General features: G+C 45.2%; 1 protein-coding gene across 1 annotated transcript in view; it reads right to left on the minus strand.

The window, feature by feature from the left end:
* Nucleotides 1–3,647: 3,647 nt before the first annotated feature.
* The window catches only part of LOC309567497 (protein spire homolog 1-like), a gene marked incomplete at both ends in the record, with an annotated part of 62,195 nt that continues 50,186 nt past the window's right edge, over nt 3,648–15,656 (minus strand). The window contains 4 exons of the mRNA XM_082272884.1: nt 3,648–3,861; nt 6,225–6,343; nt 8,689–8,716; nt 13,660–13,721. Of these exons, the coding sequence (XP_082129010.1) occupies nt 3,648–3,861; nt 6,225–6,343; nt 8,689–8,716; nt 13,660–13,721 (423 nt within the window). The remainder of the gene's footprint in view (nt 3,862–6,224; nt 6,344–8,688; nt 8,717–13,659; nt 13,722–15,656) is intronic.

Genomic DNA, 15,656 nt, shown 5'->3' on the forward strand with positions numbered 1-15,656 from the left:
CAGGCTGGTACTGTGCTGTGGGTACTGCTGAGAGTACCGCCGTGAGTACTGCTGGCTCTGGCTGGTACTGCTGTGTGTGCTGCTGGCGGGAAATGCTGGCTAGCAGCGGCGCCACGCTGGAGGAAGAGGCGACGTTTCCTGTATTGGTCACAGGCGGAGTTCATTTGATGTCACTTCGCTGTGCCCAATACAAAAAAGTCTTCAGAAAATCTGATAGTGTGTATGGCCCTTTAGTTTAGAAAGCTTGGAGACCCCTAGTTAAAGATTAGAGATTGCCAATGAAAATGCGCATCAATTATAGAATCTGAAATCCGGCAGGCAGGATACCTGAAAAATTAAGTAGTTAGTTTAGGAACACTATAATTACTCCGATTGACTAACTGCTATCACCTCCTCTCCAACATAGACGTGTTGATGCTCCTAATTTAGGAGTTGTATATAAGGCACCATGCAACTAGAACACAAAGCACCATCTATGAGGTTAGAAATCAAGCCACCAGGTCTTTGTGATCTCTACTCCAAGCAAGAAACAAGATAAAAATCGTGTAAATCTGCCCAAATTCTATTGTAGAAAAATTGTGTTTGCCAATATGCAATACCAAAAAACGTATGCAACAAAAGTAGCCCTTGAAATTGGCAGCTGGATTCATTTTTACTATTAAGGGTTTTCTCCTTTCATCCAATGATTCCACCAGTAATGCCCCGTACACACGTGCAGATTATCTGAAGACTTGTCTTCAGATTTACCTTTTCTATGTAGTGCAAGGGCCTGCCGGATTGCATACAAATTGAAAGTGTTTAGGTTTGACCTCATATTATATGGTTTTGGTAAGTCTGCAGACAAAAGTCTTCAGATAATCTGCACGTGTGTACGGGGCATAACACTCAATTTACTACATCAATGGTGGAACAGTGTTCATAGGTGTGCAAAGTATATTGCATTAGGGTGTGCACACCAAAGCTCAAACATATATGTGTGCACAATATTATATATATATATATATATATATATATATATATATATATATATATATATATATATATATATATATATATATACATACATATATACACACACACAAACCGACACACTTATGAATAAATGGGAACAAACATTTAATAATTTATAAAAACATGGATGGTGTCAGTAGAGCAGTGGGCCCTGGACAATAGAGGGAATCTGCGCCGCACTGGATGATTAGGGTGTGCCCAGGCACACCCCATGCGCACGCCTATGGTAGTGTTATAGAACTGGAAGCTTTAGGACTACAAAAAACCCACTACTTCATTCCCATAACAGAAGGGAATTGTTGTTAAAAGGCAATGAATGTAGGGCTGATAGCACTTTGAGGTTTTAGTACAGCGCACAGGCCAACAATGCTGCTGCCAATTTCAAGTTGTTATATGTTGTCAGCTTGAAGGTGGAAATGTTCCTGGTAGGATCTCCAGGTAAGAAAATTTTTAATAGTTGCAGAAATTGTTTCAAGTTTAGTTATAGACAAAAACCTTGTTTTGGGAGAGTACACAAGGGTTAAAAATCCCTGCCAACTTTGCTGTCTGCATATCATTGGGAAATTGGTGTTGACTTAAAGGTGCATTCTAAGTTGGAAGTATCCTCTTGGACAATACTCTGAAAAGGTCTCTATTGGAAGATTCCCCCTTACCTCTTGTTTTGGTAACTCAAACATATTTCCCATTTTCTTTCACAGTGACAATGTCAGGGCAAAGGGTGAGTCCAATGTGAACACAGACCACAATAAAAAGGTTTTTGCCAGAAGATTAAAGTGGTTAAGAATTTTTTGTGCAAAGGTTTGGCACAGATCAGCCCTGAACCACCACTTCTGGGATCCTCCACTGGCACTCTTAGCTGTTCTTTTGTATGCCACCATAGAAGGCATTGTGCTTTACAGGCCATGCCCCATATATAAAATCCCAATCTGTCTTTATACTGCATCCACCAAGGGGATGTAGGTGTAATGCTCCTCAGCTGGTCCTTTCCAGTTTGTACCATCGTTACAACTTGGTTATTTGAGTTTTGAGACAACAGACCAGTCATGGATGGGGGTGGGTTGGGGGGAGGTTTGGGCTGTCTCCCTCCCACCTGTTTCCCCATCCATCCATTAGCAGCCATGTGCTCCCAGTGTGGAGACACTAAATTAGGAGTGTTAGGACTGCAGATAAAACAGGGTGCCGTGAAGTGGCTCTGCAGCTTACACATGCGTTTGCAAATGTGTGTCAACTAAACCCCTGTTCTTTGTATCATGAGACAGGTCTACTTGGTTGGTGACAGACTGGAGGGTGAGTACATCAGACTGGGGGCTGGCTGACTTCCATGCACCTCTTATAATCCTTCAACCTAATTTTTTTCTTGATGTAGGGATGGAGACGCAGGGCACTACCTGCTGGGGTCTCACTTAAAGTCCCACCTAGCCTATTGTGTTTAACCATAGAAGGCCGCTTCCTTCGGCTGCTCCTGTGTGCCACCATAGGAAGCAGCTTCCTATGGAGGTACAACGGTGGGTTTGCTCTCAAGCTGGGTGCATGCGTCCATAGACAGCATGGCCTGGACCCACACCCCTCCTTGCAGGATTTGTTGGCAGCAGCTGGAGCTGATGGTTCCTCTTACTGCCCCTGTCCTGTAAAGAGGGGAACAGGCGGGCACCACTGCAGATACACCGCTCTGGATCAAGGCAGAATGCATGTGTAGGGAGTCGAGGGGGACCATACAGATACTAGGACATTTACCTTGATGCAAGTAATGCATGAAAGTTGAAATGTCCTGCCTTTAAAACTGAAGTTGGTAACATGCTAAACACACTGAAAATGGGATTTTAGGTTTACACAAACATCCATTGAACCTAAATGTACACATAGCCAGTCACCATTTGACAAATGTTCGTTCCTTGAATTTGGCAACCATCTCAAGAAAAACACAAACTCCATAATAATCTTGCACTTTATTGTTAAATTTGACAGAATATACATTCTCCTCTCAAGCATTAAGCACAAGGCCATAATAAAATCAGTCATACTCCAAGAAATAAGGCCGTAAAACACATGTAGTGAGAGGGAGCGTGGACAAGGTCAAGTGACCAGTAGGCCCATCAAATCAATGTACAGGGGTTGGTGTCTAGTGAATCAATATTGTATCATTTAAAAGTGTAGCAAGTGCATTATGTCGAAAAACCATGCAAGAATATAGATTTAAAATATTTACAACCTTACATATTGTGATATTTAGAACTATGAAATAAATTAGGTTTATATTTATACTTTTACGCACATTCTATACATATCCAGTGTTTTCTGCCGTAATTGTGGTCAAATTTTAAGGCATCACCCAATTTTTTTTTCACCTTTAACAAAAAAAGGTTAAAAACCCTCTCCCCACCAGGGGCGTGTTCGGGAAAAGTCAAAACTAAAAATGTGTTTTTGGGCAAATCTCAAAGTAAAGAAGACATTTTTATTAAGATAGGCCTAGTCATAAGACAGGACACACAAATATATAAAAAACATTTACCAGGGACATTCTCCCTGGTCTTATCAAGTCTGATGACCTCCCTAAGAATTTCAGAAGGTTTGAAGTTGTCTCCAGTTGAAGTCAACCAGTTTTATAAAGGCAGTCTAAGTTAACACCTTCTGAATGTTTAGTGTCTTAGGAATGGTGTCGCAGATACAGACATGCTCCGAGATTTGAAGCTTCCTCCGGGGACCTCGCAGCTCCGATTCCTTTTGATGACATCCAAAATGTACTCTTGGCACTTGACACATATGGACATTGAAGTCCAGTTGTACATTATCCATTTGCGAAAGGAAAAGTCTCCTGATGTATTTTTGGGATGAAACATAACCAGTGGAACACTAGGAAGGTAAAAAAAAAAAAAAAAAAAGGGTAAAAAATTAGGTTCATTTAAACCCAATAAAATGTATTTGATTTTAACAAAGTCATTTCCAGTGTAAAGGGGGAACTTTTGGAGCAGTGAGGAGGAATAAGGTAAAAAGTCGAAAAATGTTGATCATGCAAATTAATGTAAATGGTGCACTCGGTGGCAGCTCGGTCTTTAGAGCAAGAAGCAACTCTAAAATGCAAACCGCAAAGGGGGGGGGGGGGTTGGAGAAGCACCAAGTTTAATATGTGTATTCATGTTATTTATATTAAAAGCTTTTTAAACTTGCTACACTAAAGTTTCATAAACATGGGCTGTATATCAGGCAACATGGGCCACACGGCCCGTATGTAAGGCAGCCGGTCCGACAGAAGGCAATAGCGGAGAGTTCTGACTGGAATGTTCTGGCAGGGGGATCCCCATCAGAACACAATAGAACAGCAGTGGAGAACCCTCTGACCGGAGCTGTCACTAGTGGTGTGTACCAAGCTTTAGTAAAAGGAAAGGTGGGGGGGGTACAAGCGCCAACTAATCTTCAAATGTGCAGCTTTTATTGAAATAGTAGGTGATCCTGCCATAAGGGTCTTTGCTCTGGCACTTTGTTAAAAGGGTACCAAGACGACTGACTCCATGGTTAGGAGTCGTGGTTTCTTGCTCCTGTTCTGTACAGGACCCCGTCCGTCGGTCGGTACTACCCTGGTACCTGACACTCACAAGTTTTGTATAACTAAGGTTTTTTACTTATCCCCAAATCCATCAGCCCTTGTTTCATTTGATATGCCGGTTACTATACACGTCCGGGAGGGGTTTGACCCCACCTTTCTGGTCCAGTTGACCATGTTCATCCTCCAACTAATGTAACCTTTTTGATGAAACAATGTTTATGACATTTTCAGATTGTACGGTCTCATTTTTTCCTGATGTGCCTTAACTGTTTATACTGCAACCTCTTAAAGAAATAAAAAAAAAGGGTACCAATACACTGTACCCATCTCGTAATCTCCATCTAGGGTCCCTGTGACAAGGGGACAAAGGAGGAAATTCAAAGTATTTTTTAATACAGGTACTTCTATAGCACTATCGGATTACGCAGCTCTTCACACACATCTACATCTACATATATATCTATTATACATTCACATTAGTCTCGGCCCTCAAGGAGCTTATATTCTAAGGTCCCCATCTCACATTCAGCAGGTCTTCCAAATGTGGGAGGAAGCCGGAGGAAACCTAGGCACCGGGAGAACATGCAAACTCTAGGCAGGTAGGTGTTGTGGTTGGGATTCAAACTAGTGACCCTAGTGCTGCTGGGCAGAAGTGCTAACCACTTAGCCACTATGCTGCCCTAGCCACTTTTTAACACATCACACAGAATTTTTTAGTGCTATTAGTGGAAACTGAGAAGTTAGAACATTTTCTGAGAAAAATGTGCAGCCACCACTAGAGTGCCGTGTAGGCAGAAAGTCCTGCAGGAGACACGAGGTTTTGAAATGAATAAAAATGAAGGACAAGTATATCATTAAAAAGGTTTATAAATCAGAGCTTTAAAAACTAAACTGCTTTTAAGGTTGGGGATACACATTTTATTATGTCCTTTAAAGTAAAGACCCAACTTTTTTTATAGAGTGGAGATAAATTAGAACACTTGTCAGTTTTGATTACTGTCTGCCCCCGTTAAGGACATTCACCCTCTCTATTTTCCCTATTTACCATCATTGAAAGTAAAAAACCCCAAAATTTGGGTTATCCCCAGAAAAGTAATAAAGGGGAAATCTTCCAGTGGGGGCATTAGATCTGGGGATCCAAAAGGAATTCCCTAACTTACAGGGATATCCTCTCACTTCCTGCTTGGCTATGGGACAGAAGTGAAGGGAAATCTCCGCAATGGGACACAGATGTAGAAAAAAAAATCTAACAGGGGTTATAACCCTCACTTTTCAAAATGGAAAAGTTTTGCCTATAGTTCTACTTTAAGGACAAGGTCTGCTCAATACATCAGACTTGCCTCAATTTATCAAATTACCATATGCCACCGATATTTCCTTGGAGGATGTAGACGAGGCCCATACTGGCTTTGTCTAAATAAGCCAAGATCCAATGACCTGGGCGCAAGAACAAAAGCCAAGACTACTGTTAAATACTTTTTTGTTAGTTTAAGGCTGACAGCCCTATGTCCACTCAGAATGGCAGCTTTCATGTTCTTATTAGCCTCCCTTTAAATAGCCAGGGACATCAGCTGACAAGATTCAAAAGGAAGGCAAGATAGTTAGGCACAACAGCGAGGGCTCAAGAGATTTTTCCAGGCCTACCTAGTTATATTCAATGTCTAAACCTCACCTGGAGTTGTTCCAATGGAGTAAGTCCTTGGTTCGAGTAAGATCACTCTCCTGGGTAAGAACCAGAGCTTTGAAGAAGCTGACCGGTAAATGCATGCACTTTTGGTGGGGCATCAACATCTGCAAAGAACAAAGCATGAAAAGCAACTCAAGGCATCACTTAAAATGTATTTGAAGACAAAAGAAATTTCTTGAAACCGTTGATGTTCTATAGAAGCATTACGTGGCTGAGGCATGACCTAACCTATAATTTCCCAATTTCCCCGTGGGATTAATAAAGCATTCTGTATTAAAAAGATAACTCCTCCCACAGTGTGGTCTGAGAATTAATAGAGAAGTCTGGTAGATGGAATCGGATGACCCTATTTAAAAATTGTATCGTGGGCACTACAGGGCTAAGAATACAGTACGCAATTGTAATTTATAAACCATAAATATCTGTAATTTACCAGGATAAACAAAGCTCTGGATGGGTGCACCCCTTCGAAGAATGGCTTAATCAGAGGGACCGAAATGTGCTTCAAGGGATCATGGGAAATAAAGCATTTTTAGTAGTTGGAGGCATTTGTTTAAATTTGCAGCCAAATGAAGGTACAAACTAATCCAGTTTGGGGATGCCTTGGGTCGACCAAACCAAAAACCCATTTTAAAGCTGTAATTCTGTAATCATTTTAACATTACTTCTTGCAACAGACCTAACTTTAAAATTTATCTGTGGAGGAAAATAAATCCGTGGATGGAGTTCACCCCCTTACCTGGTTAAAGTCTACTTAAATTTCAGCATAAAAGTATGGACAAAGCTTTTTGGCCATACCTTGAGTCACAGGTGCACAGCAGAAAGCCAGAGCCAACAGCTCCCAGCTGTCTGGTGCTCCAGTGAGCACTGGAGGAGCAGAGGGGTGACTGGACAAACCCAGAAATGAGTGATCAGCAGTCATGGTATCGCTCAGTCCAGTGTTAAAATGATCCTGTTCCTTTAAAGCAGGATATACAGCATGATCCTTGTGTGGGGTCATTTGTCCCTCTCTATGCAGTAAAATACCTGGATGATCCTGCCTGTTTGTGTCCCCCTTAGTAGTTTGCTGACCATGGTAATCATGACTGCTGATCCATGATACCATGGTCATGATCCTGCCTGTTTGTGTCCCCCTTAGTGGTGTGCTGACCATGGTAATCATGACTGCTGATCCACGATACCATGGTCATGATCCTGCCTGTATGTGTCCCACCCTTCGTAGTGTGTTGACCATGGTAATCATGACTGCTGATCCATGATACCATGGTCAGTTTACTTGCCTCCATCCCGCAGTCTCTCCCTCCCTGCCTGTTTGCTCGGGAGTCTGAAAGCGATCTCCTCCCCGCCCTCCCGCCGCTCTCCTCCTCTTCCCGGCTGACAGAGGTGAATTTTATCCCCTCCCCCACTGTATTCCTCAGATTGGGAGAGCGTCGGGAGCTCACGTAACCGCAACAGCGGCATTATTAAGTGAAACCCCTCCCACAGTAGTCTTCAGATCGAGGAAGGTTTGTTGGGTGGTCATGTGATAGCACAGCGGCGCTGAAAAATAAGTATTTCATTGCATAATTTCCAAGAGACCCTGCACAGTATCTCTAACAGAGGGGATTCCAGGATTTGTGATTAATGACACCACAAGCACTTTAAAGCCCACATGTGACAGCTGTAGCATCAGATTGATACTGCAGCATTCAAGCTAATATGGGCCTTTTATAATCCTCACCTTTTTTAAAGTGGTTCAGTCAAAAAGATTTTTTACTTTAATGCATTAGGGTAAAAACCTGCCACTTGGTGCTGCTTCTCCCCATCCCTACTTACATGAGTCCTCCCTCGATCCACTGCTATGCCCGTCTGCAGCAGTTGAGTGTCAAATCCCGCAAGGATATATTTTTCGAATATATACTTACCTTTGCTATAGAATCTTGTATTGTGGATTCAGCTCCTGGTGGGCTTCTCCCGACCCTAGTAGCCCCTGTTGGTGGGTACCCTGACATTTGGATCATTGCTCTTCCTTGGCAGAAAACTTTACCCAGAATATTCATTTTGTATAATGCATCTATTCATAAAATACAGATGCCATATTGTTTCTCTGTGGATGCACCAATAGGCCACTATACTTGTTTTTTAATCAATGTGTTTTACAATCAATAAAATATTTTAATGCACTCTAGTGGTCACCTTTAAAGTCCCAGGGGGGTCTTTTCTTGCTCTATATTCATCCTTTCCACAAAATAAATCAGTTGAGGTATTTGGCACATGGACAGTCCTGCATGGGAGCAAACCTGCACAGGTGTCCTGAGTGTTAACTGGGCTCATGTGCATTCCTGCCAACCATTTTCTCAAATACACCCAAGTCTTAAAGTGAAAGCATTACAAGGAACCAACTCCCACCCCCAACCCCCAACTCCCACCACAATTCCCAACTCCCACCACAATTCCCAGGAGTATTTACCTCCACACGGCATTCCGGGCAAATAGTCCTGCAAAATAAAGGAGAGATTGCAACATATTTCTATAGATCGATCAAATACACAACCTTTCAGGGGACCATTAAACCAGGTAAAGCATAACCAGGCCCGAAAACATCGAGAGCATGTCCTGGTCTAGGGCAAGATATCAGACATTCTGCTGCTTTAATGTAATTATACACTGCTCAAAAAAATTCAACACTTTTTAATCAGTATAGCATCAAGTCAATTAAACTCCTGGGATATTAATCTGGTCAGTTGAGTAGCAGAGAAGGTTGTTAATCAGTTTCAGCTGGTTTGGTGTAAATTAAACAGGTGCACTAGATGGGCAACAATGAGATAACTTTCAAAACAGTAATGGTTTTACAGTTGGAGGCCTCCGACTTTTCCCTACTCTTCTGTTTTCACTAGTTTTGTATTTGGCTAGGGTCAGTGTCACTACTGGTGGCATGTGGCGATACCTGGACCCTTTAGAGGTTGCACAGGCAGTCCAACTCCTCCAGGATGGCACATCAATACCTGCCATTCCCAGAAGGTTTGCTGTGTCTCCCCCACAGTTTCAAGAGCATGGAGGAGATTCCAGGAGACAGACAGTTACTCTAGGAGAGCTGGACAGGGCTGTAGAAAGTCCTTAACCCATCAGCAGGGCCGGTATCTGCTCCTTTGTGCAGGGAGGAACAGGATGATCACTGTCAGAGCCCTACAAAATGACCTCCAGCAGGCCACTGGTGTGAATGTAACAAAAAATCAGGACAGACTTCATGAGGGTGGCCTGAGGGCCCAATGTCCTCTAGTGGGCCCTGTGCTCACTGCCTGGCACTGTGGAGCTCGACTGGCATTTTCCTTCAAACACCAGAATTGGCAGGTCCACCACTGGCTCCCTGTGCTTTTCACAGATGAGTGCAGGTTCACCCTGAGCACATGTGACAGACGTGAAAGGGTCTGGAGAAGCCATAGAGAACATTATGCTGCCTGTATCATTCAGCATGACCGGTTTGGTGGTGGCTCAGTGATGGTCTGGGGAGGCATATCCATGGAGGGATGCACAGACCTCTACAGGCTAGACAATGGCACCCTGACTGCCATTAGGAATCAGGATGAAATTCTTGGACCCAATGTCAAACCCTATGCTGGTGCAGTGGGTCATCCTTTCATTCCCAACACATTACCGAGTCTATACCAGTATAGATCCTAACATTATCAAGTCCATACCAGTATAGATCCTAACATTACCCAGTCGTCCATACCAGTATAGATCCTAACATTACTCAGTCCATACCAGTATAGATCCTAACACATTACCCAGCAGTGGCGGCCCGTGCATAGGGGCGCCAGGGCACCGCCCCCCTGCCCCTAAAAAAAAAAAAAAAAAAAAAAAAAAATTACAAAAAGAACAAATAAAGTTGTGAAAAATAAAATTGGGTTCGCAGGCCTATGCGGTGGCACTGTTGGCTATGGGGGGGGGGGTGGGGTTTACGTCCCAGAAGAGGGGCCGATTGGCTGCCTTCTGGGGGCGTAACCTGGGCGCAAGTCATTGTGCTTGGACACCCCCACTTTCCTGATATCCTGGCTGTGATTGGTCCAGGCTCCAGCCTGGACCAATCATCATCCAGGACATCCGATTGCGACGCCGCTGACGTCGCAATGGGGGCGGTGCTGGTGCGTCCATCAGTCACTCACCGTCACCCGCCGCAGAAGAGGCCGAGAGGGAGAAGCGCCGCTCACCTTCCCGACGCCGAATGAAGAAGAGGAGAGGGAGAAGCCGCCGTGACTCACAGGTAAGTGCACTGCTCTGTCGGGCACGCACGCATAGCTCTGCATTGGGGTACATGTATACTGGTGGTCACTGGAGGCACGCACAGCTCTGCATTGGGGTACATATATACTGGTGGTCACTGGAGGCACGCACAGCTCTGCATTGGGGTACATATATACTGGTGGTCACTGGAGGCACGCACGCATAGCTCTGCATTGGGGGGACATGTATACTGGTGGTCACTGGAGGCACGCACGCATAGCTCTGCATTGGGGTACATGTATACTGGCTGCACTGGAGGCACGCACGCATAGCTCTGCATTGGGGTACATGTATACTGGCTGCACTGGAGGCACGCACGCATAGCTCTGCATTGGGGTACATGTATACTGGTGGTCACTGGAGGCACGCACGCATAGCTCTGCATTGGGGGTACATGTATACTGGCTGCACTGGAGGCACGCACGCATAGCTCTGCATTGGGGGACATGTATACTGGTGGTCACTGCATTGGGGACATGTATGCTGGTCACTACATTGAAAGGGGGCCTGTACTGTGGGGTTTATGCTAGAGGGCCTGTACTGTGGGGTTTATGCTAGAGGGCCTGTACTGTGGGGTTTATGCTAGAGGGCCTGTACTGTGGGGTTTATGCTAGAGGGCCTGTACTGTGGGGTTTATGCTAGAGGGCCTGTACTGTGGGGTTTATGCTAGAGGGCCTGTACTGTGGGGTTTATGCTAGAGGGCCTGTACTGTGGGGTTTATGCTAGAGGGCCTGTACTGTGGGGTTTATGCTAGAGGGCCTGTACTGTGGGGTTTATGCTAGAGGGCCTGTACTGTGGGGTTTATGCTAGAGGGCCTGTACTGTGGGGTTTATGCTAGAGGGCCTGTACTGTGGGGTTTATGCTAGAGGGCCTGTACTGTGCGGTTTGTGCTAGAGGGCCTGTACTGTGCGGTTTGTGCTAGAGGGCCTGTACTGTGCGGTTTGTGCTAGAGGGCCTGTACTGTGCGGTTTGTGCTAGAGGGCCTGTACTGTGCGGTTTGTGCTAGAGGGCCTGTACTGTGCGGTTTGTGCTAGAGGGCCTGTACTGTGCGGTTTGTGCTAGAGGGCCTGTACTGTGCGGTTTGTGCTAGAGGGCCTGTACTGTGCGGTTTGTGCTAGAGGGCCTGTACTGTGGGGTTTGTGCTAGAGGGCCTGTACTGTGGGGTTTGTGCTTGAGGGGTTTGTGCCACTCTCAGGCCATGAATCCCATAATAGGATGTCTCTCACAGTATATCCCATAATAGGGCCCCTGTTCCCTATTATGGGATATACTAGCACTGATGGACCCCTTAATATGTGATATATTGGGATAATTGATTCACGCAAGCAAAATACAGGGGACAAAATGGGTGGAGTCTATAAGGGGTGGGGCTTCAGAGAAATGGGAGGGGTCAAAATGGAAGGGCGGGGTCTTGCGCCCCCCCATCTTAAAACTTCACCAGCCGCCACTGTTACCCAGTCCATACCAGTATAGATCCTAACACATTACCCAGTCCATACCAGTATAGATCCTAACACATTACCCAGTCCATACCAGTATAGATCCTAACACATTACCCAGTCCATACCAGCATAGATCCCAACACATTACCCAGTCCATACCAGCATAGATCCTAACACATTACCCAGTCCATACCAGTATAGATCCTAACACATTACCATGTCCATACCAGTATATATCCTAACACATTACCCAGTCCATACCAGCATAGATCCCAACACATTACCCAGTCCATACCAGCATAGATCCTAACACATTACCCAGTCCATACCAGTATAGATCCTAACACATTACCATGTCCATACCAGTATAGATCCTAACACATTACCCAGTCCATACCAGCATAGATCCCAACACATTACCCAGTCCATACCAGCATAGATCCTAACACATTACCCAGTCCATACCAGTATAGATATCCCGCATGAGATTTTTTCCCCCATTCAGATCTGATACATTTTCAAAGTGTTCCTTTACTTTTTTTTTGAACAGTGTATATTTAATGTATTCAATAGGCTTCTAGTATAAAAACCTGATACCAGTCTGTTGTGATCGCCTCTACCACCAGCCACACTGGGAGCTCACTATGCTGCCGCTTCCATTGTCCAGTCTCATTCTGGGAGAGATAGGCCCGGAGCAAAAAAAAAATAGGCGCAGGGCCTCATGATGGGGTTGATAGGGGACACAGGACAGTGGGCAAGAAAAGGGTTAACTGGTGGGCTGTGGCTGGTGGTGCAGGTGTAGGATTGGAGTATGCAAGAAAGGGGGTGGGGCTCAGTTGTGGTAACACTGGGTGGGGCTGGTATGTGGCAAGCAGAACAGTTTGGATCGTCCGGGAAGAAGGAGGAATCCCCGCCCTCCCGCCCTTGAGTTTGGGATTCGGAATGTGAACATGGAGGATGTCGCATCGGATTTGGAATTTTGGGGTTATTGGGGTAATGTTGTTGACGTTGGCGGTTGGGGGTCTTTGGAGGCGGTAACAGGTTTTTTGGTCACTGCATAGGGTGACCCATCTACGGTATGGAGCCCTATAGTGTATCCCGGTTAATAGGGGATTAACCGGGAAGTGTTAAAGGGTATCAGTGGAAAAGTGTGTTTGTTCCCGAGCTGGTGTTGCGCGGCTGGGGACCGTTGGGCTTTTGGATACGGATGCCATTTTTGAATTGGATTTTTGGTGCCTCCCAAGACCAACAACCCCTTATTCTCTTATGTGTACTGGAGTATTTATTGGTTTACTGTTTAAAATGTTAAATTGGTTGTTAATAAAATGGCCCAACAGGCCACAATTTTTTCCAAAGTCGTTGTCAGTATCATTTGTTTAGAAGGATTAGAAGGTGGGTGGTTTATGCTAAGATCAGGAGTGGGCATCGGTCATACCCTAATCATGTGATCTTGACCATACTGTGAGGTTGTGGTGAAGAGGGGGGGGGGGGGTCAAGGGCCTGGCTTTGCTTTCTGGCATGCAAACAGGCTACAGAGAAAGTTTTGACAGGTGAATCAGATCACATACATATTTTAACTACGCAGTTCGCAAACTGCCTAGATTTCAGTAAATCCGGTTCAGATTCATTAATAGGTAGGTAGCTGCACCAAGTTTCCATTCCTGAAATTCCAATTCATCATGTCAAATGATATCTCTGGTACATGGCAATCTTACCTTTCACAGAATTTGCAGAGGACCTGCCAGCACAAAAGCCTCTTGCGACAACTTGAACAAGCCTGCCATGCAGAAAATTATTTCAGTTTAACAGAATTGGTTTTACAGCATTTAATTCTCTTACATCTTTGTGTTAATAGGTTGCATTTTCTGAAATTGCACAAAGTATGTCTATACTTACAGTATTTATACTCCATACCAGCGCACTGGAACCAACCTTCATAAATAAGAATAAACCCAGCAGCTGGAAACCCATCTCCCACCCTTAGCAGAAAGTTCAACTGTTCCTTCAGCCCCTGTTCACATCGGCGCAATTTGACATGTCACGTCACAGCCTATACCGGGCAACCTCACTGTCCCAATCAATGCGGCACCATAACGATTTCCAAAAGTAGTTCCTGCACTACTTTTGGCGACTGTTTCAATAGACATCTATGCATGAACCCACAGTCATTCAAATCACCCCGGAATTTGCACTAAAATGCATGGTTTGAAATCGTGTAGTTCAGCTGAACGCGCATGATTTCAAAACCCACATTCAGTTTGAACGTACCCTCAATAACAGTGCTTACAGGCACAGATTTTTTTTTTTTTTTAAAGCCTGTGGCGTGTGAAACACACTCAAAAGACTTACACCCGGTGCATAAAAAAGTGCATACACGCAAACGTGGAAAAACAAAAAGTGCACAGGGTGAGCGGAATGGTCTTCCCTCCGAAGAGGTAGGACCCTAACCTCGATCCCCCGGGGCGCAAGACTCCTGACAGGGATTTAAGGTACTTACTATGGTCTGTCTGGCCAAAACCGGACAAACCCCGTTCTCCAGGGGGACTGCCGAAACAGCCCACCCCAAGTACTAGGTGGGGCTCCCCCGAAGGGAGACCCCATGAGAGAGGGTGAACTAAGCCAGAAGGCCATATCCACCCCCTCCCAAGAATCAAGGCTGGGCCCGAGGACCCACACCCTCCAAGTCGTGCAAGAAGAAAGTGATAGTGAAGTGACACAACAAGAAAATAAAAACACACAAACGAAAAGGTGGGGGAAGGGGAAGTGGGGTAAGTGCTCTGGTGTCCAGTGAGGTACCAAGGCAGGCCTTTCAGCCGGAATAAAAAATTCCTCTGGTCTAAGCCAAAAGGCCTGTCCCAAGAGGCAGGTGCGAAAAAGGTGTGCATGGTGCAGTGACCAAGGTGCCGAAAAACTCAAGGCGAGCTGCCCCTCACCAGTGAGAATTAAGGCACCCCTGGGCTGCCACCCCAGGGGCACTTACACTACGGGCTTTTTCTATCTCAGCCCCCGGCCAGACTGAGTGTAGCCTATCCCCACCAGCAGACCTCAGAACCTGGACAGCTTAGAGAGAGCTTACCTTCCACTGGGGACAGGCCTTTTGCAAGGCCAGATCAAAACCCAGGAGAGAAAGCCCTCCCCTCGCCATCCTGTTCCTCAGCCCATTATGTCCAGGAGCAATTCCACCGGCCACCCAGTCAGACTGGCTTTCTTGCTCCCTTCAAACTGGTTAGGACAGTTCAACCCATTCGAATCAGAAGGCGGCGGTCCCCACATGCTTTCCCGGATGACCTACTCCCCATACCTCAATACTCTGAGCGCTCCGGGTTTTGGTCATACCGGTACTAGCTGAGGTCCATATCAACTGATAAGAACAGATACTACACTTGATCTTAGTCAAAAGGCCGAGAAGCGATACAGGCACAGATATAGGAGTTCAAAATATTACTCAAAAATTCCATGTCCTATTCAGTGCATTTATGCAAGCTCAAAAATGCCTCTTGCTTTATTTTACTTATTGCAGGAGTCTCCAAACTGTCTAACCAAAGTGCCAAGTTTGTCCTTCAGATTTTAGGGGGGCCGGATTGTGGCCAGCTGGAGTGGAAATTTTCCTGGCATCATTGGGAGTAAACATTACCACTTTTTTTTTTATTAGTGGGAAGGAATAGTGCCCCATTGTTATCATTGGGAGAAATTGTGCCCCATTGTTGTCAGT

The sequence above is a fragment of the Pelophylax lessonae genome (genome assembly GCF_965119305.1).
Source record: "Pelophylax lessonae genome assembly, chromosome: 11".
NCBI lineage: Eukaryota > Metazoa > Chordata > Amphibia > Anura > Ranidae > Pelophylax > Pelophylax lessonae.